The sequence below is a fragment of the Electrona antarctica genome (assembly GCF_951216825.1).
Source record: "Electrona antarctica genome assembly, chromosome: 7".
NCBI classification, from domain to species: domain Eukaryota; kingdom Metazoa; phylum Chordata; class Actinopteri; order Myctophiformes; family Myctophidae; genus Electrona; species Electrona antarctica.
The window spans coordinates 22,595,322-22,622,706 of NC_136812.1; the positions used below are offsets into that span (position 1 = coordinate 22,595,322).

The 27,385-nt window shown below is 46.9% G+C and overlaps 2 protein-coding genes across 2 annotated transcripts in view; one reads left to right on the top strand and one right to left on the bottom strand.

Moving 5' to 3' along the window:
• On the bottom strand, positions 1-26,481 carry LOC306926981 (PH domain leucine-rich repeat-containing protein phosphatase 1-like). The gene is made up of 17 exons (XM_079506544.1): positions 24,388-26,481; positions 19,700-19,896; positions 18,158-18,283; positions 16,895-17,043; positions 12,523-12,669; positions 11,164-11,391; positions 10,820-11,022; positions 10,222-10,282; positions 9,385-9,480; positions 8,941-9,096; positions 8,423-8,623; positions 7,861-8,023; positions 4,770-4,900; positions 4,540-4,656; positions 4,207-4,401; positions 2,395-2,632; positions 1-2,274 (listed from the first exon to the last, which is right to left on the bottom strand). The coding sequence occupies exons 1-17, from the start codon at positions 26,108-26,110 to the stop codon at positions 1,078-1,080; spliced, it is 5,328 nt and encodes a 1,775-aa protein (XP_079362670.1). The 5' UTR covers positions 26,111-26,481; the 3' UTR covers positions 1-1,077.
• Positions 26,391-27,385, top strand: part of LOC306927259 (tensin-3-like) — a gene marked incomplete at its 3' end in the record, with an annotated part of 28,507 nt that continues 27,512 nt past the window's right edge. The window contains exon 1 of the mRNA XM_079506968.1: positions 26,391-26,530. The remainder of the gene's footprint in view (positions 26,531-27,385) is intronic.

Here is a 27,385-nt window from a genome sequence, read left to right on the forward strand (position 1 = left end):
TTTTATTTGAAAACTTAGATTTTTATTATATAGCAAAAAGTAGCTCTTTTGTGCGGTTTGCCATTGTCAAGAAGTCTGCGTAACACTGCTCCAAAAAACATTCATTGAACTGGGTAATGCCCATGGGATCGCCACGCTTTGTCAGCATCCTACCTACCACTGTGCCTCTACTTTAAGCCTGAGTTATACTTAGTTGCGTACAGGTGACACACACCGAAAACACAATCTACAAGCTCACAACACATCGCAGTGTGGTGAGCTCGGAGCGTTTCTTTGGGGGGGGTGTGCGACACCCATGCGCAACCAAGTATAGATAAGGCTATAAACTCCACACACCACCCCCGAGGACACACATCTTCGAAACATCAGCCTTTAGAAATAATCATCTTTTCTCTCAGAGAATATTAGTACGCTTCAGTGACTAGGTCACTTGTGATTATGCAACTCCTAGGAGTTAGTCTAAAACAGGTTCACTAACTCCTATGACTGTAAAGGCCCACAGCCACACTTTACCTCAGGAAATAGCCGCTACATCTCAAGGAACAGCGTGTTCTGCATCAGAAAGTACCGTTGCACATGATGAACTGATCTCAAATTAAATGTTAGATTTTAAAAAAGCATTCAAAGTGCTCCATTCCTGAAATAAAAACATGATAAAAAAATTCAAATAAATTAAAGGAAGTGTGAGGAACTAATGCTTGAAAAGTGTTATAAAATTTGCATTGCATTTTCCTGGGCCATAGATTTAGCAATATAAAATTAAAGTAAAATAACAAAACAATAACAGAACAGTCTTTGTGGTCCGTTAACAGTTAGTGTGAGGCAAATGGAATACAGCAAGGGTGTGCTATTGTTGGAGGGAGCAGTAACAAATCGATGCGCTGCAGTGCATCAAATCTCCATCCCTGATACTTGCCTTCTTAAGGCCCGGACAAGAACTTCACATTGAAGACTAATTTATACTTGTGTGTCCGAGTCGCTCTTCAAAAGTAAGAGATTTTTGACGAGCGACACCGTTGTGCAATAGAGTATAAATTGGGCTTTACTGTTGCGCAGGGCATAGCGTTGAGCGCAGAGTTAGAGGGGTGTGACAAAGAAGTCCGCAGGCTTCTGTAAGGTGTGTGCTTGCTGGCTAAGGGGCTGCATGTGCATCTGCTCTTGCTGTTGCTGCTGCTGCTGCTGCTGCTGTTGTTGGATGATCTGTCGGACCTCGTCCTCTAGCTCCGGGGGGATGATGAGCTGGTCATCGGGGTCGGGCTGGGCAGGGGCATTAAAGTAGCCCCCCTGCTTGCGGATGGGGGCGTCGGCCGCCTCCTCGATCACGTCCTGGCTCCTCCCCTGGCAGGCCACAGAGCCGTTGGGCCGAGCTCTGCGGCCCAGTGTGCCCGACCACCCCTCACCTCCTAGGCAGGGGGAGGGAGGCCTGGGGGCGGGCGATGACGACCGGAATGCCGGAGAGGGCGATGGGGAGGAGGAGGGTGGAGCCACAAGCTCGGGATGCGAGGTGCCGGGGAGAGGGGTGCTCGAGGTGGCATGTGCGTGGGGTGCTGGGCAGCAGTCCCGTCCATGCAGACAGTGGACGTCAGCTTCCACTTCCACGCGGCTGCCGTTAGAGAAGACGCCAGCGATGGGCTCCTCATCCTCACTGTCCAGCCCATTGTCTGACAGGGCTCCAGAGAATTGCCTCTGGAAAGTGCTGCCGCCGCATGGCTGGAGCCGCGCCCCTCCCCGCCCCGGCAGGGTCAGGTGGGATGCCGGTGGCTCGGCATGGAGCGGCGGCTCCTCCGAAGATGCCGTGGAGCCCACCTCACTGCTCATCTCCGACGTGCTGAACTCACTGCTCAGCTCGCTGACTGTCCCCGAGGAGGTCGGCGGGAGGGGCAGGAGGGCACCATCAGCGCTCGGGTATGGGTGTGCGTTTGTGTGTGCGGGACCAGGGCTGGGCGGCGGTGGAGGCGGCTCACAGAAACAGCAGCAGTCCTCAGTAATGCTCAGCTGGACCACCACGGAGCTGATGCTGTCGGAGCAGCCGTAGCTCTGCGCCAGGGTCACCAGCTTCTTGGCTGCCGCGAGGGCGTCCGGCACGTTCCTCACCGCCTCGACGGCCTCGCTGGGGCTCAGCGTGTCCCACAGGCCCCTGCTGCCCAGCAGGAAGAACTCATCCTGGGGCGTCAGGGTCACCGTAGAGATGTAGGGTTGCGGGGTCACAGAGGGGCACAGGAAAGAATAGCCCATAATTCTAGTGGAGTCAGTCACACCGTTGACCTTGTTATCCTGTGTGGGGAGGAGGACCAGGAGACGAGTTACATAACATCCTTTCAGGACGCCCTACGAACTACAGGTCATCGCACAGGTCATCACACATATAACAGAACTCTTCTTGTTCGTAAATACCTCGGTTATAATGGCATTGTGCTGCCTGACTCTCTGGTACTCGTGCTGCTGTTTGACAGTGTATGCGGTCGAGAGGGGCAGAGCTTTGCCGTTCCGACACAGCACAGCCTGGCATTTGCCCACGTTGGCGGCCGTCAGGGTGAAACAGCCTCCTCGCTCGCTGGGGGCCACCGGGTCGTGTCTGATGTGACACAGGGCTGCGGAGCCGCCCAGCCTCTGGCCTGCTGTACCCAGCTTACTACACACCATCAAAACAAACACAACAGGATTAAGCTTGTTTTCTAGGTAAAGATGTCAATGACCCATTTTGGCCAAGAATGCACCCCTATTCCCTAGACACTTGTACTCAAACAAAGCTTGGCACCTAAATTAAGCTAAATTTAAGCCATGTATACACTTTCATTTATAGAAATATTACAGCTATATTTGTTTTTGCTAATAATTTGTATGTGTTGCACTCCTGTGTATTTACTTATTGTTGATTATTACTGTTTTAGTTATGTGCAGCTCTTTGGGACATGATTTGGGATATTGGGCTATTATACAATTTTACTTGACTTGAAAATTGTGCAACTTATGTTTAGATCACATTAGGTAAAACCTAAATTGACGGAACTCTAAAGATGCAATATGTGAGTGCATTTTCTTTATCTTCACACTTCCCTGGTATTAATGTGGAACTGTGTGTGTGTGTGTGTGTGTGTGTGTGTGTGTGTGTGTGTGTGTGTGTGTGTGTTAAAGTTCTCAACGGGCACAAAGATTATGGCCCGAGGCTCGGCCCGACCCTAAAAAATACCATAATCTTAAACCCGAAGCCCGACAAAAGCCCGACAAAAAAAAAGAAAGAAAAAGAAAACGCCACTAAATGGCGGCGCCGTGTTTCAGTGTGAAAGGAGATCAACGGACTTATTGAAATAAAGGATGTATGACTTGTATGTAACTCACGTTAGAATAGGCTATTAATGTTCCATTTCCAATCATTCTAATGGATTCCATACAGTGGTGACTGGTGAGTAAACACGAATAGCAGCTGCAGCTCCCTCCCTTAGTTTCCTCTGAAGTGAAGTTGCTTTACGTGTAGCGTTTAAGTTATATATCACCATGGATCGTTTGGTGACATTGATTAATAATTAGGTTTTATTCATCGCAGCCAGCTGGGATAACGAGACTCAGTGCAACATGACGGAAACCTGACGCTTCAGCTATATCGTGTGATAATCTGATTGATTTTATCAAACATTTTAAGCATATGGCAACTTGGCAAGTTAACTGGTGGTTAGTAGCTTGTTTGGTGCGCAAAGGGAAACCAACGGTAGCAAGCAAGTCTCACACCGTTCACTGTTCTCTCTACAGGACTGCGGGGCGGGCTGCATGCTGCTCTGGCCTCGTACACACATGCCGGACAGACATGATCTGTTCTGTCTGTGTTTCATGGCCGCCTCAGGCTCAATGCTTTTCCAATGGAAGTCACGTGGTTTGACATGTGTGTACGAGGTCTCCGAGTCTGAAATGCCAGTGCGATGCGACCCCCGCCTCCAGTCCTCCTCCTGTCACAAGTGATAATCATAATATACACAATCACATTACACAAATAACAGAATTGCTATTTTTATTATAATATAAAGATAATAAAAAGAAAAAAGAACAAAATCACAGGAAAATCACGAGCCAGAGGCTCGCCCGGCCCGACTAATTAGCATAATTTTTGGGCCCGGCTCGGCCCGATAACGTCGGGTCGGGACCGTACCGATCGTGCCAGGTCGGGTTCGGGCAGAGTTTGACAACTTTAGTGTGTGTGTGTGCACACTGTACCTCTGCATGGTGAGGAATGTGGTGCTCATGTAGTCTCCCTGCTTCTGGCTCCTGTGGAGCTCCTCTGCCAGCACATCTCCCATGGTGCATTGCAGCAGGTAGGGCACCTCCACATTCCTGTCTCCATCAAACACTCCATACAGCGCCTCACGGATCCCACAGAAACTGTCCAGGGCCAGGGCTGCCACACACAGTCTGAGAATACACGCACAGGAATAAATATGTTTAGAACAATGTGTTCTAAATAGCAAAAATAGACGACGATCTACACACTGTGTTGTGAAATGTAAAAGAGCATTGTGAAATGTAAAAGAGTCAGAAAATGACACCGACTTGTTTTTCACTCCAGAAGCCTCTGTGTAGCCGTGACTCCACACTGCGGGGGCGCCGGGGCCCTCGCTCACACACAGAGACGAGGGAGACGGATCCACTCTGAAACATCGGATGTTACTGTGGAGAGGAGGAAGCACAGTCAGTTGGTTTAATAAGTAAAAAAAAAAAAGAGAGGTCACGCTACAATATTCTTCTCTATGCCATTTGTGTTGTATTGTTTGAGTTCGTACTTGAGCAGTTCTAGGCTCTTGTGGTCCAGGTTGAGACGGGGGTTTCCGGTGAGATCCAGCTCCAGGAGTTTAGGAGGAAGGGCCTCTGGCAGAGTTACGTCAGTCAACTCATTACAGCTCAGGTCCACACACTGTCAGAGGAATGCGCACGCACACACACACAAACACACACACACACACGGCTTAATACACATAGGAAAGTACTGAGGGAGACGCAGGGCCAAAGACGGAGAGACTTGATCTGATTATAAAACTGGTTCATACGCATAGTTTCATTATATAGATAGTCCACTGTTAAACAGGTATTCGTTTCTTAGCTTGCTTATGAGTCTTGATGACTATTTCTATGTATCTGATGTATTACCATTAATGAGTACCACAGACGAAAAACAGTCTAAGTCCAAATTTCATTCTGACCCCTCCACCAAAAGGCCTCGTTGTCCTGAACCCTTATCTATCATTTATACATTATGGATCAATAGTGTGGACTTAGACTGTTTTTCGTCTGTGGCATTCATTTGTTGTTCTTGCTAAGGATAAGAAAATAAAGATTTCCACTGTCCCAGAAATTGTGTATGGTGGCCAGAAGAATGTTAAATACAATAGCTGTTTTACAATAGACCTTTTTTTAAAGGATAACTTTGTGTCAAAATCAAATCTTTATTTTTATGCAACATTATATTATATTATATTTGATCTCATTTAAACTTCGTTTATGCAACTGACCCACATACCCACATACGCATGTGTGTGGGAGTAGAGCAGGGTGAGGCCAGATTATATTAGGGGGAAAGTTAACTGTGAGATCACAGAGGATTTCCTGACCTGATGTCTCCTGAGGCAAAGATGAACACACAGGGACAGCAGTGAAACTGAGAGACAGGGAGGGGGGCAGAGAGAGAGCTCTAACAGCAACAAAGAGAGAGCTACTCATAGTCATAGAGACTGTTGCCATATGACCAGAGTCACACAGACTGACCCTCTTTCCCTTCACTCAACTCCACCAAGTAATGCAGCACAGTCGTTGACATCAGCTAACAGGAGGGGTTGTATGCAGTTTTGTTTTAAATTACGCTTTGTAGCTTTTGGCCCGAGCAGCGGCCTAGTGGTCCGAGCACCTAGGCTGGTAATCCAGGTTCAAGTCCCGATCTAGACGACCTTTTCTGCATGTCACCCCCCCCCCCCCCATCTCTCTCCCCCGTTTCCTGTTAACCTACTGTGATCTATCAATAAAAAGGCAAAAAAAAGCCTAAAAAATATCTAAAAAACAAAAGAAATGCATTGTAGCCTTTTAATTGTCTATTTCACAGCACACAACAACTTGAGTCTTTCTATGCAGTATGTGTTAACCCCTCGGCTCCATATACACACATTTCTGGCACCAATGTAAATGTAACAGTTTCCATTAGCATTTTTCAATTGCAACGTTAGCCCCAGTAGTGAGCGTGCCGACCTATAAGGATGCTGGTTAGCTGGATCAAACAAAGACAAATCAGTGAACCCAAGTGCAGCATTGTGCACAGGGTGTCCTTACACAATTAAATAGTAATGCAGTTCAACAATCACAATACAGAGAGCCTACTGTATTTCAACCAATCAGAAGAACTACCTGTAGTAATATAAATATTTCATTCCCCTTTTGTCTTTTTTCTCCTTTTTTGGGTGACTTATCTGCGTACCACTCAAGTACCACCACCAGTGGTACACGTACCACAGGTTGAGAATCACTGGATATAGGATAGAATCACTGATATATCTATTATACAATTGAGAAGTTGTCCCGGAGAAGTGTCCGCAACACGGGACCCAAGTCAACAGCTACGTCATGACAACACCGCCATACACCGCCATCCTACACACTACACTCACACGACAGTGACGTCACAGACTTACCCTCCGCGTCGTTCCACGGCTATCTCCTCATGTCGCGCCGCACGCCGACACCACCCGCGGAACAACGTCATTGCACTGCCACCAAAACCGCCTCCCTTCCACACCCACACCGGCATTGTATTTCTTCACAACAAACACTATCTCCCCAAGCACCCACACCCCCGCACGCACACACTCACACACGGGCCACGGTCTATGAAAACAAGCCCAGACAAAATGCCATTCAACACGCTACTTACAACTCGCGGACCTGGCAACACTGCATCCTGTTTTCCCATTGGCTACTGTAGCTAATTTGTTGCCACGTCTAAGAAAACAAGCCCACTCACTTACAATACGTGGACCTGGCAACACTACATCACATCTTCCCATTGGCTCAAACCCAACCACATGACCCACGAGTTTTCATGTTACATTTCTGACATCCGACAGCACCACCGGACGTTACACACTACACACACACACACACACACACACACACACAAACATTAGAAGAAGAACAAGACGAACGCTTTCCAGACTGGAAAAACACGCATTTGCACTGCATGTTGGGAGCTGCACAGCTTAATGTAGGGGTCACTGAGTGCTGTGCTACATCCCCCGCATGTTCTCACCACCCCGTTCGGCTACAGCACACACACTAACCTACACAATTCTCCACAGGGCCCTCATTGGCTAGCCCGCTCACATGGCGATCCCCACGCAGCAAAACACAGCTATTGGCCAGCCAGCCACACACACACACCCACACACACGTTGCGCGCGTTTGGAAATATCGCACTGAGCGCACTGTGCAATGCAAACTAATAGGCGAGTGTGCTCCGGTGCGGTATTTCCGAACGCGCCCATCTCATCGCCACAACGCGCGCAGTCAGATGCCAAGTTCTTCCACGCACACCACGGACTCATTGTAACCTCGCATCAGTGTCACTGCAGACACGTATTCACACTGGCGAAATTCTAGTTGCAATACAATAGAGGGTATGCGCATGCATAAAGTGAATGGCAAATCGAGTGGCAAAGTAAGTGGAAAAGTGAGTTTAACGTCATTTAATGTTGTTTAATGCAATCAGATTTGCAGACTTTTCTGTTTGGATGTATGGACTGTCAAGGCCAGAAAGTAGTTCTTTGCCACTCAGTAGGCATAGAACTTAGAAGTCTGATGCATGTGACCATTCTGACTAACCATTCTACCAACCTTGATGTCGGCAAGCTGGAGCACCTCAGGGAACACAGTGATGCAGTTGGAGTGAGCGGAGAGGGTGTGAAGCCGTCGGCAGCTCAGGATGGTGGTGGGCACGGCCCGTAGCCTGTTGCCACTCAGGTCCAGTTCTTCCAGCTGCTCCAGACGTGCCAGTTTACTGCAGAAAGATATGAAAGAAGATGAGGCAGTGTTTTATAAGAGAGCCGTGGGTTTTTATTCTGGGAGACATATTCTGTAACTCAATTTTTTCTCCTGACCCAAAACTGTACGGCTGGATAATACTCTAGAGTAGAGTTTAGAGCGTAACGTGCCACATTTTTGGATCTTGGGGAAGTTGGAATCAGGACAGCAGCAAAATAAGTAGATAAAAACAAATCAGGCTGTAGTCATTGCTGTGACTCGGAAAAGGGTAGACAATATAACATCACTGTCAGGCATAAAAGTGCTCCCAGTTCGAATGCTATCAATGCAGATTTAAAAGGGACAACATCACGTTTAATCAGAGCATTGAATGATCTCAGTAGCCACTAGTCAGAAACGATAAAGGGAATTTTACCTTGCGGTGAAGGTCTGTAGCTGGTTGTATGCCAGGTGGAGCACTCGGAGGTGGGCGTGGCCAGTCAGCAGTGGCACACACTTGTCCGTTAGGCCGTTATTGGTCAGATAGAGCTCTTGCAGGCTGCTGAAGGTCTCCTCCGATTGGCTGGCCGGGGGAAGGCTCTCCAGTTTATTGGCCGACGCGTTCAAGGAGCGCAAGCTGCAAGGAGAGGGCAAGAATGAACGTATGAATGATTTAAAACAGCAGTTTTCAATGTGCAGGGTTCAGGGGCTCTCCTAGTTCATCTTCACCATTATTTAATGTAAAAGAAAATAATGAACATACAAGAATGTTCAGAGTTGATCAGAGTTTCGCTACTATCTCTATGCCTGCCAGAAAGAAAGAAAAGCTATGCTTAATTGATATACTCATACGCTCGCCAAAAATAGCAGATCAGCTATTTTCAGCAAGCAACCCTGTTGTGCGACAAAGTATAAATGAGGCTTGTGTGTGTGTTGCGTGGTACTGTACTGTACCTCTGGGCTTTGATGAACAGGTTGTGTGGGAGTTCAGCGAGGAGGTTGTGTTGGACGTCAAGTACCTCCAGCTGGGATCTCTCCAGCCTGTCAGCCAGCCAAAGCAGGCGGTTCCAACCGAGCAGCAGCTTCCTCAGGCTGACACTGCACAGCAACCTACAGCATATATACAACAATAGAATCAGCACCAGCAGTCAGGATTTATATGTATGGGCGTTGATACTTAGTTGTTCTCTGGCGCACCAGACCAGTGTGCAACTAAGTATGACTCAGGCTTTAGGATTAGGGTTACAAATGGCAATTTAAAATAATAGCATTTATAATATTGGCCATTTGAAAGTCCTCACAAGTATTTTAATACCAACGTGTAGTTGTGTGTGTGTGTGTGTGTGTGTGTGTGTGTGTGTGTGTGTGTGTGTGTGTGTGTGTGTGTGTTTTACACACCGTATGGGTAACTCAGCAACAGAGTTGTGACTTATGTTCAACACCTCCAGTCTAATGCAGTCACAAACCCAGTCTGGGATGCAGTTCAACTTGTTCCTACAACACAAACCATCAGTGGAAGCCCTCAAGCATTTTTGTGTTTTACGATCCTTTTAACAGATAAAATACAAATTTGTTCATTTTTGCAACAGAAAAAAAACAAAACACATAGAAAACATGAATATATGGGCAACTATAAGCCTTTTTATGTTACCTGCAATTATGTAGCCAATGTGTCCCAATTTCTTTTAACCACTTTCAACCTGATGCCATTATTTTGGGCATATCACTATAATAGGTGATTTATTTTTATTTTTCAAAAGAAACAAAAGCATATCTATATGTTGCAATTTGTTTGTAGCATGTATGTTGGCTATTAAACTTATTAAACTATTACACTTTTTTCCTTTTTCTTTTTTAATAGGGCTTAGATGGATAAATTAAAAGGTTATTTGTGTGTGGGTTTATTATTATAAATGTTCTTAAATTGAAACTTTACACAAAGGTTTTCGAACATTTAAAAAATGTTGCACAAATGTTTCGGCAATCTGTGATTGACGACTCGGGACCTAAAATTCTTAACCTGACTCCGCCAGATGGGGCAGCAGAGAGTACACTGGGTTCCCCCCTCCTGCTCTCATCTGGGAACTCTCAGGCAGACTTGATGCCCGGCCACAAAACGGCCTGGCCAATCAGCGGCAGCTAGAGGCGGGATCAAGGCATACACAGTGCTGCCTTGATCCCGCCATCTGTGATAAATAATATTCATCAGTATGAATCATGTAGTGGTTCTCCTACCTGGACACATCCAGAACAGTAAGGTTCTCTGGCACAGGGTTCACCTCCAGCTGTCTCAGCTCTGAAAAGAAAAGAAACATGACAGAAGCTCAATGGGGTGATTTGTGGATGAAAACCTAAACTTGGTTTAACCACATGAACTCTAGCATCTCTTTACTAGGCATGTCATAATATGCAAACACCGAACAGAATAGCAGATCTACAAGCTCACAACAAGAAGCAACACATTGTGAGCATACTGATTTGAGCTTACTCTTTGTGGGCGCTAACAGAGGAACTTTGAGTATGCTACATGCCTGCCTGTCACTTTTGGAGCAACAGAAAGCTCCTGTTGTATGAGTAAATGGATGTTGTGTACTATTGTACCCTTTTAAAGTTTTTATTCATGGGTTCTCGATTATTGTTTGGACCCAATGTTTTATACAATTGTGTCAATAAATTAACCAACTATAGCGGCTATCTTCGAAAAAGAGATTAAGGTATAGAGGGGAAAAAAGTTTGGGACCAAGTGTAGACCCCTGGGGTACCCAGGTCAACCAAGGATATAGGGTTTAAGTGGTTAAGGTGTGGTGGACAGTTAACATAGATGAGTTTGTACCGTTGTGTGAGGCATGCAGGCCTTTGAGCGCGTGGCCGTTGACTCGGATCAGGACAAGTGCATTTCTGTCACAGCGCAGGAGCTCCAGCCTGGAGAGTGGGGTGACGTCCAGCTCCTCCAGCCCTGCGTCCCTCACATCCAGCTGGGAAATGTGAGCCAGCTGTCCTGCGTCTCCAACCACTACTGTGTGGATCCGGTTTAACCTTCACAGAACGCAGATGTTCAAATAGCAACTTAATGGAGTTCAAAATCAGCAACGAAAAACGGGACAATATATTTTATTCACTGAAGCTAACTGAACTGCCTTGAACTGACTACGTTTGTAATTGCATAGCTCAGCCCACCTGAGATCTATGTGGCGAGTGGGGAGCCATTGCAGGCCAGCCATGTCCAGGGCCGAGAGCTGGTTCCCAGCCAGACAGAGTCTCTCCATGCCCCTCAGTTTCTCCAGGACCGGGGGGACGCAGGTGAAGCAGTTGAAGGACAAGCCCAGGTAGGTCAGAGCCTCTAGAGAGCCCAGCTCCATGGGCAGGGAGGTCAGACAGTTCCCATCTAGCAGCAGAGTCTGCAGGCTAGACACACAACACAGGGAGTATTAGGGCGAGTGAGGGATAATTACACATCAGTCTTCAGAGTTAAAAATCACACCCGTGTGAAGTGAGTGGTGCAACTCTGTGTGGGGGTCCACGGAAGTTCCAGCCCCAACCGGCTTGCCGGTTCCGGCGAGCCGCCCCATGTCCGAAACGGTAGAGAAATGAGAGTTACCATGTGGGGGTCTGCGGAACATCCAGACCCCCAGGAACGCGCCCAGGGGGCCGGGCCGATTCCGGCAAGCCGCCCCACGTCCGAAACGGTTGAGAAAACAGAGTCACCGTGTGGGGGTCCGTCTACTGTACTCTCTACTGTACTGTACTGTACTGTACTGTACTGTACTGTACTGTACTGTACTGTACTGTACTGTACTGTACTGTACTGGCAGTCTGGCACACCCGAAATCATCACATACAGTTAATATGTGCGTGTGTGTTTGTGTGTGTGTTAGGTTGCGCACAGGTGGTGAAAAACAACCATGCTGTTTTTGTGCTCAGACCCAGCCACCCACCCAGCCACCCACACACACAGCACCGTAAGGGAGTGGTTGCACCACTCAAAAATCACTGAATTACGTCCAAACATTCGTCTAAAATTTGCTTGACCAAGCAAATGTGTGAGCCTTTCATGGAATTTATAAAGCTAGCCTAAATTCTCCCGAATCCCATTACATCATCAGCATGTCTGAAACCGGATTTACTACTAGCATTTTGCAATATTTCGCAATCGACTCACTGGTGTCACACAGGCACACTCACACAATAGCTAAATGCTTGACCCTAAATTCCCTCTCCGGATTCCGGGAACAGCATCAATATGACCGTGGTCTACGGTGCAAAAATAAATAAATTAAAAACTACTGCAATGTCAGGACAAAAGCCTGGTGCACAGCCAAATTTTATGAACTAATTTTACTGTGCACCGATAGTATGCTGGCTGCATGCTTGCATCTGCCCACTTTCTCTCCCAGCCAACTGCAGGTCACTGGGGACACATTCTCTCTTTAGGTGAAATTACCTTACAAATGACCTAGATACCCTTATCTTTATTTATGCTCCGGATGCGAGACAATTAGGCTTAGGATCCGGCGGCCACTATAGGTCCCCACTCACTTGTGCATGGTTCCCACTGCGGCAGGCAGGGAGGACAGACGGTTGCCTTGCAGGTTGAGTTCCGTCAGCGAGTCGATGTCACACAGGGCCAGGGGAAACTCGCACAGAGCGTTGTTAGACAGACTGAGGCTTCTCAGCTTACAGAACCTGGGGAGTCAGAGAGACGGCGAGAGAGAGAAAATAAGAGCCAGGAAGGGAGGAGAGGGGGCAGGCAGGTGAGAGGGGAAGAAAGAACACCATGACAGTTTAGGGGAGCGAGAGACAAACATAGAGGCCGTAGAGAAAGGGTGACTAGGCTGGGTAGAAAAAGAGGGAAAGAGAGCAGTGATGAGGAAAAGAACACAAAATAGAGAACAGAGGAGGAGCATAGAGAGGGAACATATAGTTTGAGAGTAACAGACAGAAAAAGAGGGTAATATCTTAACTATATTTTAGAGCCTGGCCTTGAGGAGAAGCTCTAACATAAACATTGTGGAAAGAAATATGTCTAGTTATATAATCCTATTCAGAGAAACATGGAAACCTAGTAGGTAGGACGTTTGCATAACATCATCATGTGAAAGAATAGCAAAACACCCACATGGTTTGCTTTGCAGCAAAGTGTTTACACAAAGCCAAAGTGCTCACGTATTCATCAACACAAGGCAACATGCGGTTCAGGTAGCCCATTGTGGTGTAAGTGCGCAGACCCGTGTGTGTGCATGTGTGTGTGTGTGTGTGTGTGCATATGAGGGCGTGTGAGTGCGCGCGCATGTGTGTGTTTACGCTAACGTTTCCCAGGGCTCCGTGGGCCAGGCTAATCCGGTTCACAAAGGGGCCAGGGTGAGAGCGAGACGGCCCCCGGATCCGCGTCTTTCCGAGGGGGGTGTGGGGAAGAGGCGGGGCCGCAGCGCAGAGAGGACACATTCCTGAAAACAGCGCCCAGGGAAGCGAGTGTTTATGGAGGAACAATGGAAGCGCACGGCCGTTCCCATCGGAAGCGCGACGGGCTACCGTGGCTGCTGAACCGTGGCCAGGGAATCAACAGAGAGAGATGAAATGGAATAGACAGCGGGAGGGATCAGTTGCTGGCCATGGCAGCTACACAGCAAAATCATGGGTGATTCATCTAACTCTTAACCACGTAAACCCTATACTTTGTTGACCGAATTCCCCGGGGGGGTCTATACAAGCCAAGGCCCCCTCCTTTTGTCCCTCTACACACCACATCTCTCCACTGACAACAGCAGACCTACAAGCTCAACACCTTGTTTTGTGATGCATCGTGAGCTTAATGTAAATCTGCAATCTTTTCAATATTCACACCAGAATAGGGATTGTACGGTTCTTGTGGTTAAAGTGTAAAAATGGATCATTCAGGTTTGTACTGTGGAGGCTGGATTAAAGGCAAGATCTCCTCTCTTGAGCACTGACTGACTGACTGACTGACTCTCACTCTCACACACACACACACACACACACACACACACACACACACACACACACACACACACACACACACACACACACACACACACACACACACACACACACACACACACACACACACACACACACACACACACACACACACACACACACACACACACACACACACACACACACAGGTTGCTATGTTGATTAGCAATAGCTTTAGCTGTTGCTAACAGGACGACAACAACAAAGTACTTGGGCTTGCAACTGTCGTTTGGCTTTCTGTGTTCATCAGATTCAAGTCCAAGTATTTCCAAACTAGACAGGATTCCAGCCTGATTCGCTGTGTTCCATGAATTTGTTTTGTTGTCACTTCGAAGTGACGGAACAGTTTCCACGGAGTTCAGCGAATCAGGCTCGGAACCAGGCTATGTCCAAACAGCACTTCTGCTGTTTTGTTTATACATCAGAGCGGGCTGCAAGGGTTCCGTACATGCCATCTTGACCAGCATTTAGCTTACATAAATAGAAATACGAGCGACAATAAGAACGCAGCGGAGCTGAGTATAGGAGAAAACTCAGGAGAAAAGACAGCGGTGTGTGTGATGAGGGGCTGCACGCAGGAACTCAGAGCTCCTGTGTTGTGTGTGCACGCTGGCAAACACAAACAACGGGAGAGGTAGAGTATCAATACACCGATACTATGGAACATTTATATTGAACAGTTTACAGTTTTCCCACAGGTCTTTTTGGATGTGGATATATAGGGGAGGAGTCCCCTATATATATATATATATATATATATATATATATATATATATATACCGAGTTGACCCGAGACCCGCTCGCGTCGGAGTCGTGTTTTATCGTAATCACTCGGGCAGGGTCGGAATCGGACGTATCCCCCTCGGATCTCGGGTCTGTCAATCATTATATGTCATGTCTGAGTGGATCCGAGAAGACCTGTAGGCTACTGTGTGTGTGACGTGTGTGTGTGTACTGTCTGTGCTTTTTTGTTGTTGTTGCAAATGTTAATAAAATATTCAATCAGTGTGTGATTGTGTGCCAGTCTGACTGTATACTCTCTCTGTCCTCTGCATGTGCGCTCATGCTGCGCGCATCGCTGCGTAGGAGAAAAACAGCTGGGGGAAAAAAGTTCTGTTTGAAGTGTGATCATTTAGGCTGACCTAGGATCAGGTTAGTGTTCCAGCGACATGAACGGTGTTACGTGTGTGATGGATATGCTGATTTAGGATCAGCAGTGCAATAAGTACCACCACAAGCCCCGTCCTGCATGGTTTGCCTTGCCCTGATTTGAATGAAAACACTGGCGTGTAATTATACTTTATATCACGATCACGGATCCCGCCAACAGTGTTGACCTCAACGAGGTGAAAGCAAACTAGCAAAGCTCAAATCAAATTAATATAAGAAGGTTAAAGCAACCATGACAACTCTCCTGTGTATCCCATTCCCCACAGCACGTGGATAAGGAAGAGAGCAAAGTAGGAGCTGTTTATAAGTGCATTGAGTGTCGTGCCTTGTTAATATTCCATTCAGCCAAGACCGGTACATGCATCTGCTTCTGCTAAAACTCTGATTGTGTGTAAAAAACAAATGATCCGTTTGGTTCATTTTAAATGCACGCACGCTGAGGAGACCAGAAGAGACAACTTTTTTTTTCTCTCTCACCCTGCTGCAGCGCGCAGCCTGCAGGGAACCTCTCTCTCTGTCCGTCTGTGTCTCTCTCTCTCTCTCTCTCTCGCTTTAATCATACAATTGTAATTGGTCAATACGTCCGCTATATTATTTCATATAGTCCACATTTATGTCTGCCTGGCTGGGTCGGGTCTCTCGGAATGTCGGAAATAATCGGATCTCGGTCGGGCTCGGCGCCACAATTCAAAAGACATCTCGGAACGGGTCGGAATCGGACGAAATTGTCACGGATCAATTCGGGTTTGGTTTAACTATTTGAAAATATTTTCGGAACGGGTCGGAATCTGTAAAATGTCACAGATTAATTTCGGATTTCGGAAACCATTTTTTTGGACCCGTGAAGAGCTCTACTTGTGACCCCATAAAAACGTTGTTTGGGAAATCCCCTATGTTGGCTAAATCCTGGTATAGGGCTGGGTATAACCCAGACACTACTTGTTGCCAGTGATCTACAGCTGTGAAGCAGTCTGTCCCGATGGCATGTAAGCAGCCAACTCACTAGTTTGACCAGACAGCTGAAAGCGCAGAGGAGGGGCCACTGCGCCCCCCCGGAGAGGTCAGCTGGTAACATGTCGCGCCTCTCATCACGAAATGTAGCTGGCTTTTTAATTGGCCCAACTGGGCCACAAACGGGCCTGCCCACGCACGCACCATGCATCAGCTGTAATTGGAGCTAAGCCGCTCCCATCTTCAGCCCATATGGCTGTTCCCCCAGCAGAGAGAAAGCTCCCGCGTCCAAAAGAGAGAGAGAGGACTGGGAGAAAAGAAAAAAAGACAAAAAGAGATGAAGAGCGAGAAAGAGAGAGACATACAGTTGGAGGCCATCGATATTGTCCTTTTCTTTTTGCTGAGGTTTGCGTGATCTGCGCAAAAGGACAGTTAACCCATTTTGGGCGGGAACCCCTTTTGGTGTTTTAAACATTATGTTATAATTTAGCTATTGAAAAATAGCAGATCTACAAGCTCATAGCGCGCCACCGAGTGGCGCGCTACGAGCTTGTAGGTCTGCTATTTTTGAATTTTTTTATTTTATTTCAGAAAACTGGAGGATTTAGAAGGATTTTTTTTAATTTGAGGTCAGGCCTAAATGGGTCAAATGATAAGGGACAATATTGGTTGCACCCAACTGTACAGTAAAGAAGAAGAGAGATCTCTTGGTCTGCTCTGGTTCTCTCCTATATGCCCATGACAACAGGCTGGACTCCCTGGCTGTGCCGTGCCGTGTGGAACAGAGACTAACCTGGTGAGGGCTGCCAGGCCTCGTTGTGGGGACACATAGTTGTGCTTGAGGTTGAGGTGGGTCAGGTCTTGGCTGTAGAAGAGCTGCGAGGGCAGCTCCTCCAGGCTGCAGCACGACAGATCTACAGAGCTCACCCTCTGGGACGCGATCTAACACAGGGAGAGGGATGAATGCGAATAAGGCCACTTGACATTGATTAGTTAACATTAACACATTCCATCCGTAGGACGTCTGGAAACGTCGTAGGGAATCCAATCGAGGGATGCATTGGACATGTGTACACGTCCTAGCGCATCCTCAATGATACCAGGTGAGAGTTTGGTGAGAACCATATATAAGCCCTCCATGGGTTTCTGCACATATTTCTCTTTTATTGATGTTACCCTTTTTTGTACTGTTTTTATCGTGCGAATAAACTAAACTAAACTAAGAGAAGAATATTCTGAATTTTTTCCCCTTTTTTTTTTTCAGCCAGACTCTCGGCCACCGTCCTTCGCGCTCTACGGCCATATTAGCTTCCTGTTGACTTAGATGTTAGCACGGCAGAAAGAATGCCTCGTCTCTCCTAATCCAGGGCGCTCTCCGTGGTTTTGATCTGATGGATATACTAGCACTTCATTTCTGCTCCTCATCCGCCTCTCGTTATAATAATTAATATGAACGCTTTTTGGATCATATATCGTATAAATTAAAACGATAGCAATGTAAGCTAGCAAAGTAAAGCAAACTATTTCTCCAGTTTTTTTCCGGATTGTTTCCGGGGGGTGGGTTTCAGAGTAAAAGCAGCCATGTCTTTCCGGCACCCCAGAGCTCCTATTTTGAAGGAATCCCGGCGCTGATTGTGTCAAGACCTGATGCCGATTTTATGAAAAACTTATGTTGCTTTATCAGTGGTAGTAGTACCGTGCACAAACTCTTTAATGTCAAGGACCCCCAAAATGCTAAATTTGGCCGCGGGCCACCGTAGCCCCATCGCAAAATATTTTGTTCCAGGAAGCAAAGATTTGAGTTCAAAATGTTTGCTTTAAAAAGAGTTGCACAAATGTTCAAGAATAGCAGATCTACAAGCTCATATCGCATCACTGGATTCAGTAAGTGAGTCTGCGCACGCACGCACGCACACGCACACACACACACACACACACACACACACACACACACACACACACACACACACACACACACACACACACACACACACACACACACACACACACACACACACACACACACACACACACACACACACACACACACACACACCTTTGAGGCATGCCTATGCCAGCGGAGGTGCTCAGTGTAGGACTCGTAGCTGACGTAATAGGTGTGGCTCTGGGGTCCGGCTGAGCTGAAGGCCAGACAGTGGCTGTGTCTCCTCACCTCCTCAACCTGTGTCACATGAGCAAAAACGCTAGTTATTGCACTGTTTTTTTTCTGCACAAAAGACTTCAAGGCATAACCTTTGGAGGAAAAATATCTGGCATTCAAATGAATTAGATCAAGGGTGTTAAACGGGAGGGCTGCCTACGGGCCTGAAGGGATGCCCACAGGATGATTTTGGGAAGAAGAAAATATATATTTACAAATCACAACAACAACCATGTATTTTTATTATGGCTCTGTAAGACAGTCGCTCTTGGGCCGTTCTCTTACTGATATCTCTACTGACTACACGCTGCACTGGCAGCTTGTTGTGTACTTACTGTACTACTTAATAAAACAATAGGCGTAATTAACCACCCACTGTGCACAACCTCCCCAGACTGTCAAGGGCCTCAAAGAGGTACTTCATTTTAATGTAAACATGCAAGGCAGCAACCAATGACAAACTATTACGATTTGTGCCAGTCAAATTAAACAATGTTTGTAGGAGATACAACTATTCCAGAACAACCCAGCTCATTTCCCCTCTGCAGCCTGTGTGTGTGTGTCTCTCAGGGGAATAATTTAAATATGTGACATGGAAAAGTTAATTTTCAAGTCTTCAGCTCTGTGTGGAATTAATGGTACAAGAGCTATACATATTCACATCTGTACGTAATGACAGCCACAGACATCACAATGCAGAATTCTACATTTGTGTCTGCTATTTCAAATGGGTTATTGTGGGCATGGACCAAAACAGACAAATGGCATTATCTTTTCATCTCTCATTACAACTTTCTTGAAGTTTCCGATTATAAGCTAAAGCCCATCATAAAGTAATGCTTGCTAGGCAATCTTCATAAGACAAGAAACATGTAGAGCAATGTTTCATAAGAAAAGAAACATGTAGGGCAATGTTTCATAAGAAAAGAAACATGTAGGGCAATGTTTCATAAGAAAAGAAACATGTAGGGCAATGTTTCATAAGAAAAGAAACATGTAGGGCAATGTTTCATAAGAAACTAAAGTTGTATGGCAATCTCCCAAAAAATACAACTCATAAAGTGTTCTGTAGTTACAGGCATGCAGAGACAAAGCAACGCGAGCATGCATTTGTTGAATGCACAACTGGCCGGCGTGAAGTCACATTTTAAATGTGTTAGACACCTCCGGTTTAGATTGTGCCCTCTTGATCTCAATCTCAGCCAGACCCTCATTTATTTCTCTGCAGCACTTCTGCGTCTCCAAAACAATTCAGAATCAGACAATATCATTAATGTCAGCTGAGCTTCTTGAATAAAAATAACTCCAGTCAGCTGAGGTTTCATCTCACACTTCCGCAGCAACAATAGACACGTGCACACAGACTGATTTTGTACAGCAGGACACTAGCTGGGGCTTCGTGGGGGTATTGGATTATCCGAGTATGGGACGGAGTACCTTTCCTCCGATGAGGGGCAGGATGTGCATCTTTCCGGTGTGTGCATACTTGACAGAGGAGACGATGAGGCAGGTCCCACTGAGGGTCACCTGCCGCTTTGACCAGCGATTGACCGGCAGGGCCAGCTTCCCCTTGCGCACATTGAACAGCCCGGAGAGCTGCACGCGTTCCGAGCCGCCCGCGCTCCGAGGCTTACCTGCATGGGGTAAAGGGAGGGAGGGAGGGAGAGAGTGTGCGTCGGTGTCAATAATACTGTAACCGTTTTTGCATGACAGCCTTTCACATCACACAATAACTTATTTTTAGCTGTTTGGGCTTTTACGAACATGCACACACACAAACACAGACACACACACATTCATTCACAGTGAAAGAGGCTGAGAGCTGTGGTTATGTAAGCAAATTCTAATAGCCCGGGGTGGTCTGGAGAGTGAACGAGTGTGTGAGCAGCCAGTCACTCTGGCGTTATTGGTTACATTAACCCCTCGCTGACACACAGAGCAGCAATGCTTTGGTTCAAGTCACGGGGGAAACTAAGGGGATTAACAAACAAAAGAGAAAGCGAGGCCTAGTGAGGGAGACCGAGGCCCTCAGCGGTCAAGAACCTGAGCTGGCTTCAAATCTGAAACTTTATCTACAAAACTTCTTCTCTCGTTCTCTGCCATCATCCACGGTTCACACATCACACACAAGACAAGCAGAAAGATAGGGAGATTCCATTTAAACAGTCTGGGTCTGTTGAGGTCTCAAATCAGATTAGCATGTTATGCAACCGACGTGTCCTAACACTGACCGCCTCTCCTCTCCTCCAGTGGAGGCCAAGGCCTTTGGGTGTGTGAATGGCATTTAACTTTCACCGTCTGGGCTCGAGGACAACGCACCGGAACTAAGTGACAACTGAACCGATTAGGGGAAAGCACAAACATACCACACCGTCTCTCCTCCTCCCCGCCAAGACATCGGACACTGGCCCCTCCCACCACTGCAACCGGGCTCTCTCGGCCGCATTGAGGCTGATGTCACCACTCACCACAGACAATTGGCCCACAGTGAGAGAAAGCTTTTGTCTGTCATTTGCATATCGTGTCTTCTCCACTTCTGCTCCCTTCCTTGTTATCGTTGCTACACCACTGCTGTAGGCAAATACGATAGCTAGCTTGGAAAGTGAGTGGTGATTAAACGTCAGTCTACAGGATTTTGGGTAACCATAACATGTAGCGACCGACTGTTACTGGATTTTTGGTGCCTATACCGACTATACAAAATTGTTAAATATCAATATATGCTATCTGTGATAGGCCAATATCAGCCATTAAAATCTGCCAACCTACAGCGAATGCAAATGAAAATAAAAGCCTGGGTACCGAGGCTAACCTACAGGTATACCAAACTTGGCTATCCTATTCCTTATGGAATATAGGGCATACTGTATGACCAGTCCGGACAAGCAGATATAGGGTGGAGTGGGCAAGACACTAGGCTAATCATTAGGACAGAGGACAAATGTATAGCAAAGACAGTAATAAATAATACCCCAAAGGATTGGGGACCCCGCACACGCGCGTTTAATTTATTATACCTTCAAATATGCACTGAAAACTCACCTGTTCACAATCGCATTTCCAAGCTGATGTGTTTTTAAAATTTAAACTTGTTATATGCACTGTTTTATTGGTTTTACTCTTTTAATTGTTTCTTTTCTAATAAAGTTGTCCGTTTCCTTGTTCCCCCCCCTGGCCCCAACACATGTAAAGCGTCTTTGAGTGTCATGAAAAGCGCTATATAAGTCCCAGATATTATTATTATTATTATAGCCCCCACACCACCATGATTACTTTATAGTTTCTACTCATTTTGATTGCTTGCATATTATGTTATCAAAACTGAATGATGTTACACACACACACAGAGTACACCAGTGCCTCCATTCACGGTTGTTGACTAATACAAATAATGACATAGCCCTTTGTGTGCAACATACAATGACTTTGATGATTGCTTTGAATAAACAGACTCTAATAATGCCTGTCATTGCCTGATTTATCCTTGGTAGTGTAACGCGTTGCACACCGAAAATAATATTCTATGTACAAGCTCACAATGTCAGCGTTGCAAGCTTGTAAATCTCCGCTTTTCATTCAAGTATAAATCCGGGGTGTGCGACAGGCAGGCCTTAAACATATCCTACAACCTGTAAAGTACGTTTGAACCACACAATCCTATGGAATGTGTATCCTGTAAATTACACCCTTCCCCTGGGTGGAGTGGGCTAGACATGATGGCTTAGGGTCTGTCACATCATGTATATATACACAATATTACACATACATGCCCTTTCCTTCCATCTATTGCTCTGTATGCGAACATCCTGTTTGAGCACAAGTGGCCTATGACTGTTTCCTGTCTGTTCAAGAGAGAATATTCTTAGCACGTTTTGTCGTTTTGTCCTTGACGAGGCCATAACATCCCTGGACCCACGACCCGCCCAGGGCATTCATCTATTCTACGATTATGCTGCTATCATGCTCAGTTCTCCCAAAAGGCAGCGTTAAAAGGACTAGCTTGGGGCTTTCCCGTTACATTTTATCCCAGCTGTATTCACCACCACTAACTCTGTTAGGGGGAAAACAACATTGAGCTGCAACTGCTAGGCTGTTTTGGGCGTGTGGGATATAGACTGAGGTGGCACAACCACAGGGTCAAAATTAACAACATGCATCATTCACAGGGGAGTGTTTTTGGGACTTTTTGGGCACAGACAGCAACCAGACGGGCGATTAGCCTCGTACAACAAAGAAGTGACCTCCGAGAAGCACCATTACAGGCCGAAGGGGACTAGAGGAGCCTTCTGCTGTCTGCTGTCTCAGGTAGATCAGAAACACTGAGGAGGTGAAATCTGAGTTCCGCTAAGGTCACTGTTCTCTCGCTGTCAGCACACAGAATACAGGTGCGTACGTGCATGTTGCCAAAGAGCATTTTGCAGCAGGGATTCTGCTGAGTCAAATTCCTCCTAGACTCTGAGCACTGACACCAACAAACAATCCATAATATGCTAAGAGGAGAGGACAGCAGGGCAAGGCCATCAGTCTGCATTAGGTTGGCTACTTACTTAACAGGCAGTAATGTCCCAAAGGACCACCACAAACTAATAATTCAGTGCCCTTGGCCTGAAAATGTTTCTTTCTGCTGTGGAATTTTCCTGGTGACAGAGTAGTACAACTGCTACAGAAGTGCTTATACTTTTAAAAAAGTAGCTTGATTGAGGAGTGAGAGGTTAAGGGAGAAGACAGACAACTTCTTCTTGGACAGTATTTCATGGGAAGCTCTGTACAAAATGTGTTTCACCGATGTAGTAGTAGATCAAATAGTAGCTTGTAGTTCGGCAGAAGAATCGATTAATTTGTGTTCATATATTTATATTAAGATTATTAGATTCATCTAAAAAGTTGTCAATAGTAATATCCAAGTAGATATTAAATCAATAGTTGCAGCCCTAAAAAAGGCAAACAACTAGTACATGATGGGTGACACTGATTGTTTGCGGTGACTGTGAGGATTAGCCTGCTTTACTGCATTCTCTGACTTCACTCTATGACATTACTGAATTTGGCAACCACTGGGTACAACAAAGTGGACAGCCCTCTCTCTCCCCTCCTCAATCACATTCCACCGTCTCTACTCCTCCTCACACATCAGTAACCTGCACTCTCTTATGTCCTGCCAGTCATTCATTCATCCACCGACTCTTTCCACTGTCCTCTCAGCAGCGATGTGCGGAGTGCTCACTGGAAGGGCCCCTGCTCCCAGTACCAGCACAACACTGCATCCTGCATTGTTTCCCTGTCATCCTACAGTGGGGGCCGTGGAAGGGGGAATGGAAGCGAAGGAGAAGTTGTAGTGGTTTAAAGGTGCATGGGTGGGCTGGCAAACTTAAAACACTTTCTCACTTAGCACAGAGGATGGGTGTTTGTGATACACTCAAAATAAGCTGCTTTTAAGATACGGCTGATTGCATCCGTTATCATCAAACCAACTGCTTTTGCATCTTTAATCCTGCTGTCTTTGTTGAGGGTATCAAAACAAGGTCAAAAACAACTTCCAATGGTGCCACTAATCCTATAAGAGATCAAGGCTGTTTGATCCGTCCTCTCAGACTGTTGTTTAGCCTGCCTTGCCTACCACCACAACAATAACATCAAAAACACAGCCCACAGCACAACAACAAACAATTCACGAAGCAGCACACAATTTTGGACTTTGGCGTGGTAAAAAGATCACACCTGTTACCTCCAGATGTGTCTCCCTACAAGCGTACACAGAAGGGGGTGGGGGGCGGGTTGTACAGTTACAACACCACGCATTGTCCTGACAGGACAATTGAATCCACTTGTTTAACTGTCCGACTGACCAAATACAATGACAGCACTCACGGTGCACTGAGAATGGATGTACAATGAATGAGCAGGGACAGCCCAAGCAGAACCAGAGTTACCCGCCGTAGCTGGCAGCCGGAGGCCACAGGACAGTTAAGTCTGTATGAAAACAAGTGGCAGAGAATCTAACCGCAAACTAGTAAACATGCCCCGATTTGATGCTGAACTGTCCTGTACCTGTTCTTTTACAAATGAAAGACCGGTTTACCCAATACTGCATTTTGGGTTTCTCATGACTATGACAAAGTACTCACCTAAGTAAAAGCGGATCAGGCAGCCTATTTCTGGATTCATGCCCTCCTCCTGCACTCTCTGTGGGTCTTGGAAGCCTAGATTAGTGAGGTATTCATTTAATATCTGCAGTGGCCTCTCGTCATCGGCCAGCCTCCGTATGACTCCACCATGCAGCTGGACATACAGTGCAGGGTTCGGGGCACTACTGATTGTGTCTGGCCACCCTCTGCTCTCTCCCGGGATCCCTGGGTCAGGCTGGACAGATTCTGGGCCCATCAGGGGCCGAGTAGAGCTGCTAGTGCTACAGCATTTTGGGGGAGGCTTGATCAGGTCAGGGGTGTCTACGTTGGACCCTGTCCCGGCGCCCGTATCATCCAGTGTGTTTGACAGCCTGTTGCTGGCGTGGCTGGGGTCTGTCGCTGGCAGGTCTACTTGCCCGTCTACAGGCAGGTCGCTGGGCAGGTGTGTTGGGGAACTGGTGAGATCTACCTCATCAGAGGAGCTCTCGAATGGGTCGGGCCCCTCTGCGCCGCTGTCACAGCTGGGGCTCAGCATGGAGGTGTCCGTGCCCACAGCCAGCCCATCGCTCAGTGAGTCCCGGTGTTCGCCGGTCCTTAGCCCACCGGGGCTGAAGTCCTCACAGGTGCTGCTCTCGATGTCTGAACCCGAGTAATGTCCATAGCTGTCGGCACCACTGAGGCCCACCCCCACGCTCTCATTTAGATAAACCTCTGATGAAGAGTTACTTGACATTTTATCATCGTATAATAAACCGCTGGGGAAGTTCGTGTCTGGATAATATTGTGTTGTGTCAATGCAGTCGTGTAAAGGCTCATTCTCCTCCTCTGCTTTGTTTGATGATAGAGCGACCGAGTAAACTGTCTTGTCGACATCCAGATTCTCAATTTGTTTGCCATTAACCTCAGAACTATTGCTACAGTTGTCATTTAAGTCAATCAAAGCGGCTGCTTTGCGATTCATCCTCAAGATTGCCCCAGTCTTACCCCCACCACCCAGCTGACTCGCCATCTCACCAGCAGTAGTGCCCAGCGTGCAGAGCACTGGTCTCGGGTGGGAGGGTGTGAGCCAGTCGTGGATGTGAACACAGCCACGCTGGGGGTCCGATCTCACCCACGCCTTGTCAGAGATCTGAAGTTGCTTGGACTGCTTCTGTCGCAGAAATGTCTTTCTGTCCAGACTGAGTGTGTTCAGCGGCGAGGCAGATGGAGCGGGGCTCGCCGCCTCGGTCGACGACACCCCGGGCGGGCAACTTGGTGAAGTAATCGGCGAAGCCCCCAGCGAGAGATTACGCTTGTGCCTCCGGTGTCTCCGGTTGAGCAGAGAGTTGACCGCGGTGCTGTTGCTCGCTGACGCAAGGCTGTAAACGTTGGCTGGTTTGGCCGCCGGCATGCTGATATTTCTGGCCGCACCACTAGCGGCGTTAGCGACCTGGTTCTGATAGATTCCGTTCCTAATGGCAATCTGAAGCAGGGAGGTTGTCGCCTGTCCCTTCCCGAAGAGTTTGGACTCTCCGCCCACACCACTTCCACCAACATCATCCTCCCCCGCCGCGGGTCTCTTCGCAGTAGGCGTTGGCACTAATCCGCCCATTCCGCCGGGTTTCACTGAGTTACCGCCGCCCTTTGATTCAAGTATTTCTTGTGATGTTGACGGTGCGACGGAATGGGTATCCAACTCCATCTTGCTCCCGTCCTTAACGGCTGCACCGCGGTCACTTTCCATCCTGGCTGGCCGGGGTTGAAAGAGGCGGTCTTGCGTGTAAAAAACGATGCTTCCCGACTAGTTAGCAACGAGACCGCTAGCTTAGCAACAACACCCTGCAGGTGAATGAATGCTAGCCCGCTAACGCTGTTAGCCCGCACTGGTTTCCAATAGTAGTAGCGAGCTGAAAATGAACGGCGCGTCGCGGTTAGCGTAGCGTTTCGGAGAAGTCGCGCAGTACATTCAAAGAGTCGGTTTACTACATTTTCCCGGTTGTGACGCCGGCCTGACCCGGCTAACCCAGCAGCTCGAGACTGCAAACATTCCTTCTGTGTCAGGTCGCCATGAAGGCTCGCGCTGCCTGCCTACTGTACAGATGATGTGACGGACCCGGCGCTACACTCTGGACAGGGCGTGGTCTCATTGGATATGAAGGAGCTAGTAAGCAAACTCATATCTGAACTCATGTTTAGATAAAGTGGTAAACAAACATGCGAATGACGCGATGTACGTGCATCGTGTACAAAGGGTAAAAAGACACAAGCGGCGTTTGTGTGTTCTCGGCTTTTTAGTAAGATTATTTATTCTATGAAGCTCGGTCGGTCGGTGCTGTTTCATTGGTGTGTTTTGGAATGTCATGTCGCACAAGCTTTCTCGTAGTTCACATACACGTCTTGGCTGGTCCTGTAGCGCCCTCCAGTGGAGTAAATGCCTTATCACCGACAGCAGCTTTGAAGCCATTGAAGAACTTTATCTTGGTCCCACAAAATGACACAAATCCAGTTCAATTCAAACTTTCCAGACTCTCCAGAGTCCGAAATATATATAAATATACCATATACCATGAATAAAGTTTTGAATGAATGAATATCCTCATTGAAAATATGGGTTATAGGAAAGGCAGATTGATGATGATTGATGATTGATTCAAGATATTGATGATGACAGAGTTCAGACAGCCTGTGTTGAACATATTCAAATGTTTCGATAAGTCATCTACCGGTAGGATATAAACATAAAATAGAATAGTGTGCACATTACATGGGGCAGACATTATATTTCACCATTTAATTCACATTTTCTTATTAGCATAGCCTACATACCACCATAAACACCAAATAATTGCGATTCCTCTAGCAAGCAGATTCTGAAATAATGTTTAATGATTGATCCTGCCAGATGCATTACTAAAACCCATAAAAACCCATTTTGTCTTCCATATTTACAGTAGCAATATAGTGCATATACATGCACATATCTGTGCTCTGCTTCCTCTTAAAGCCAAACTGATTATCA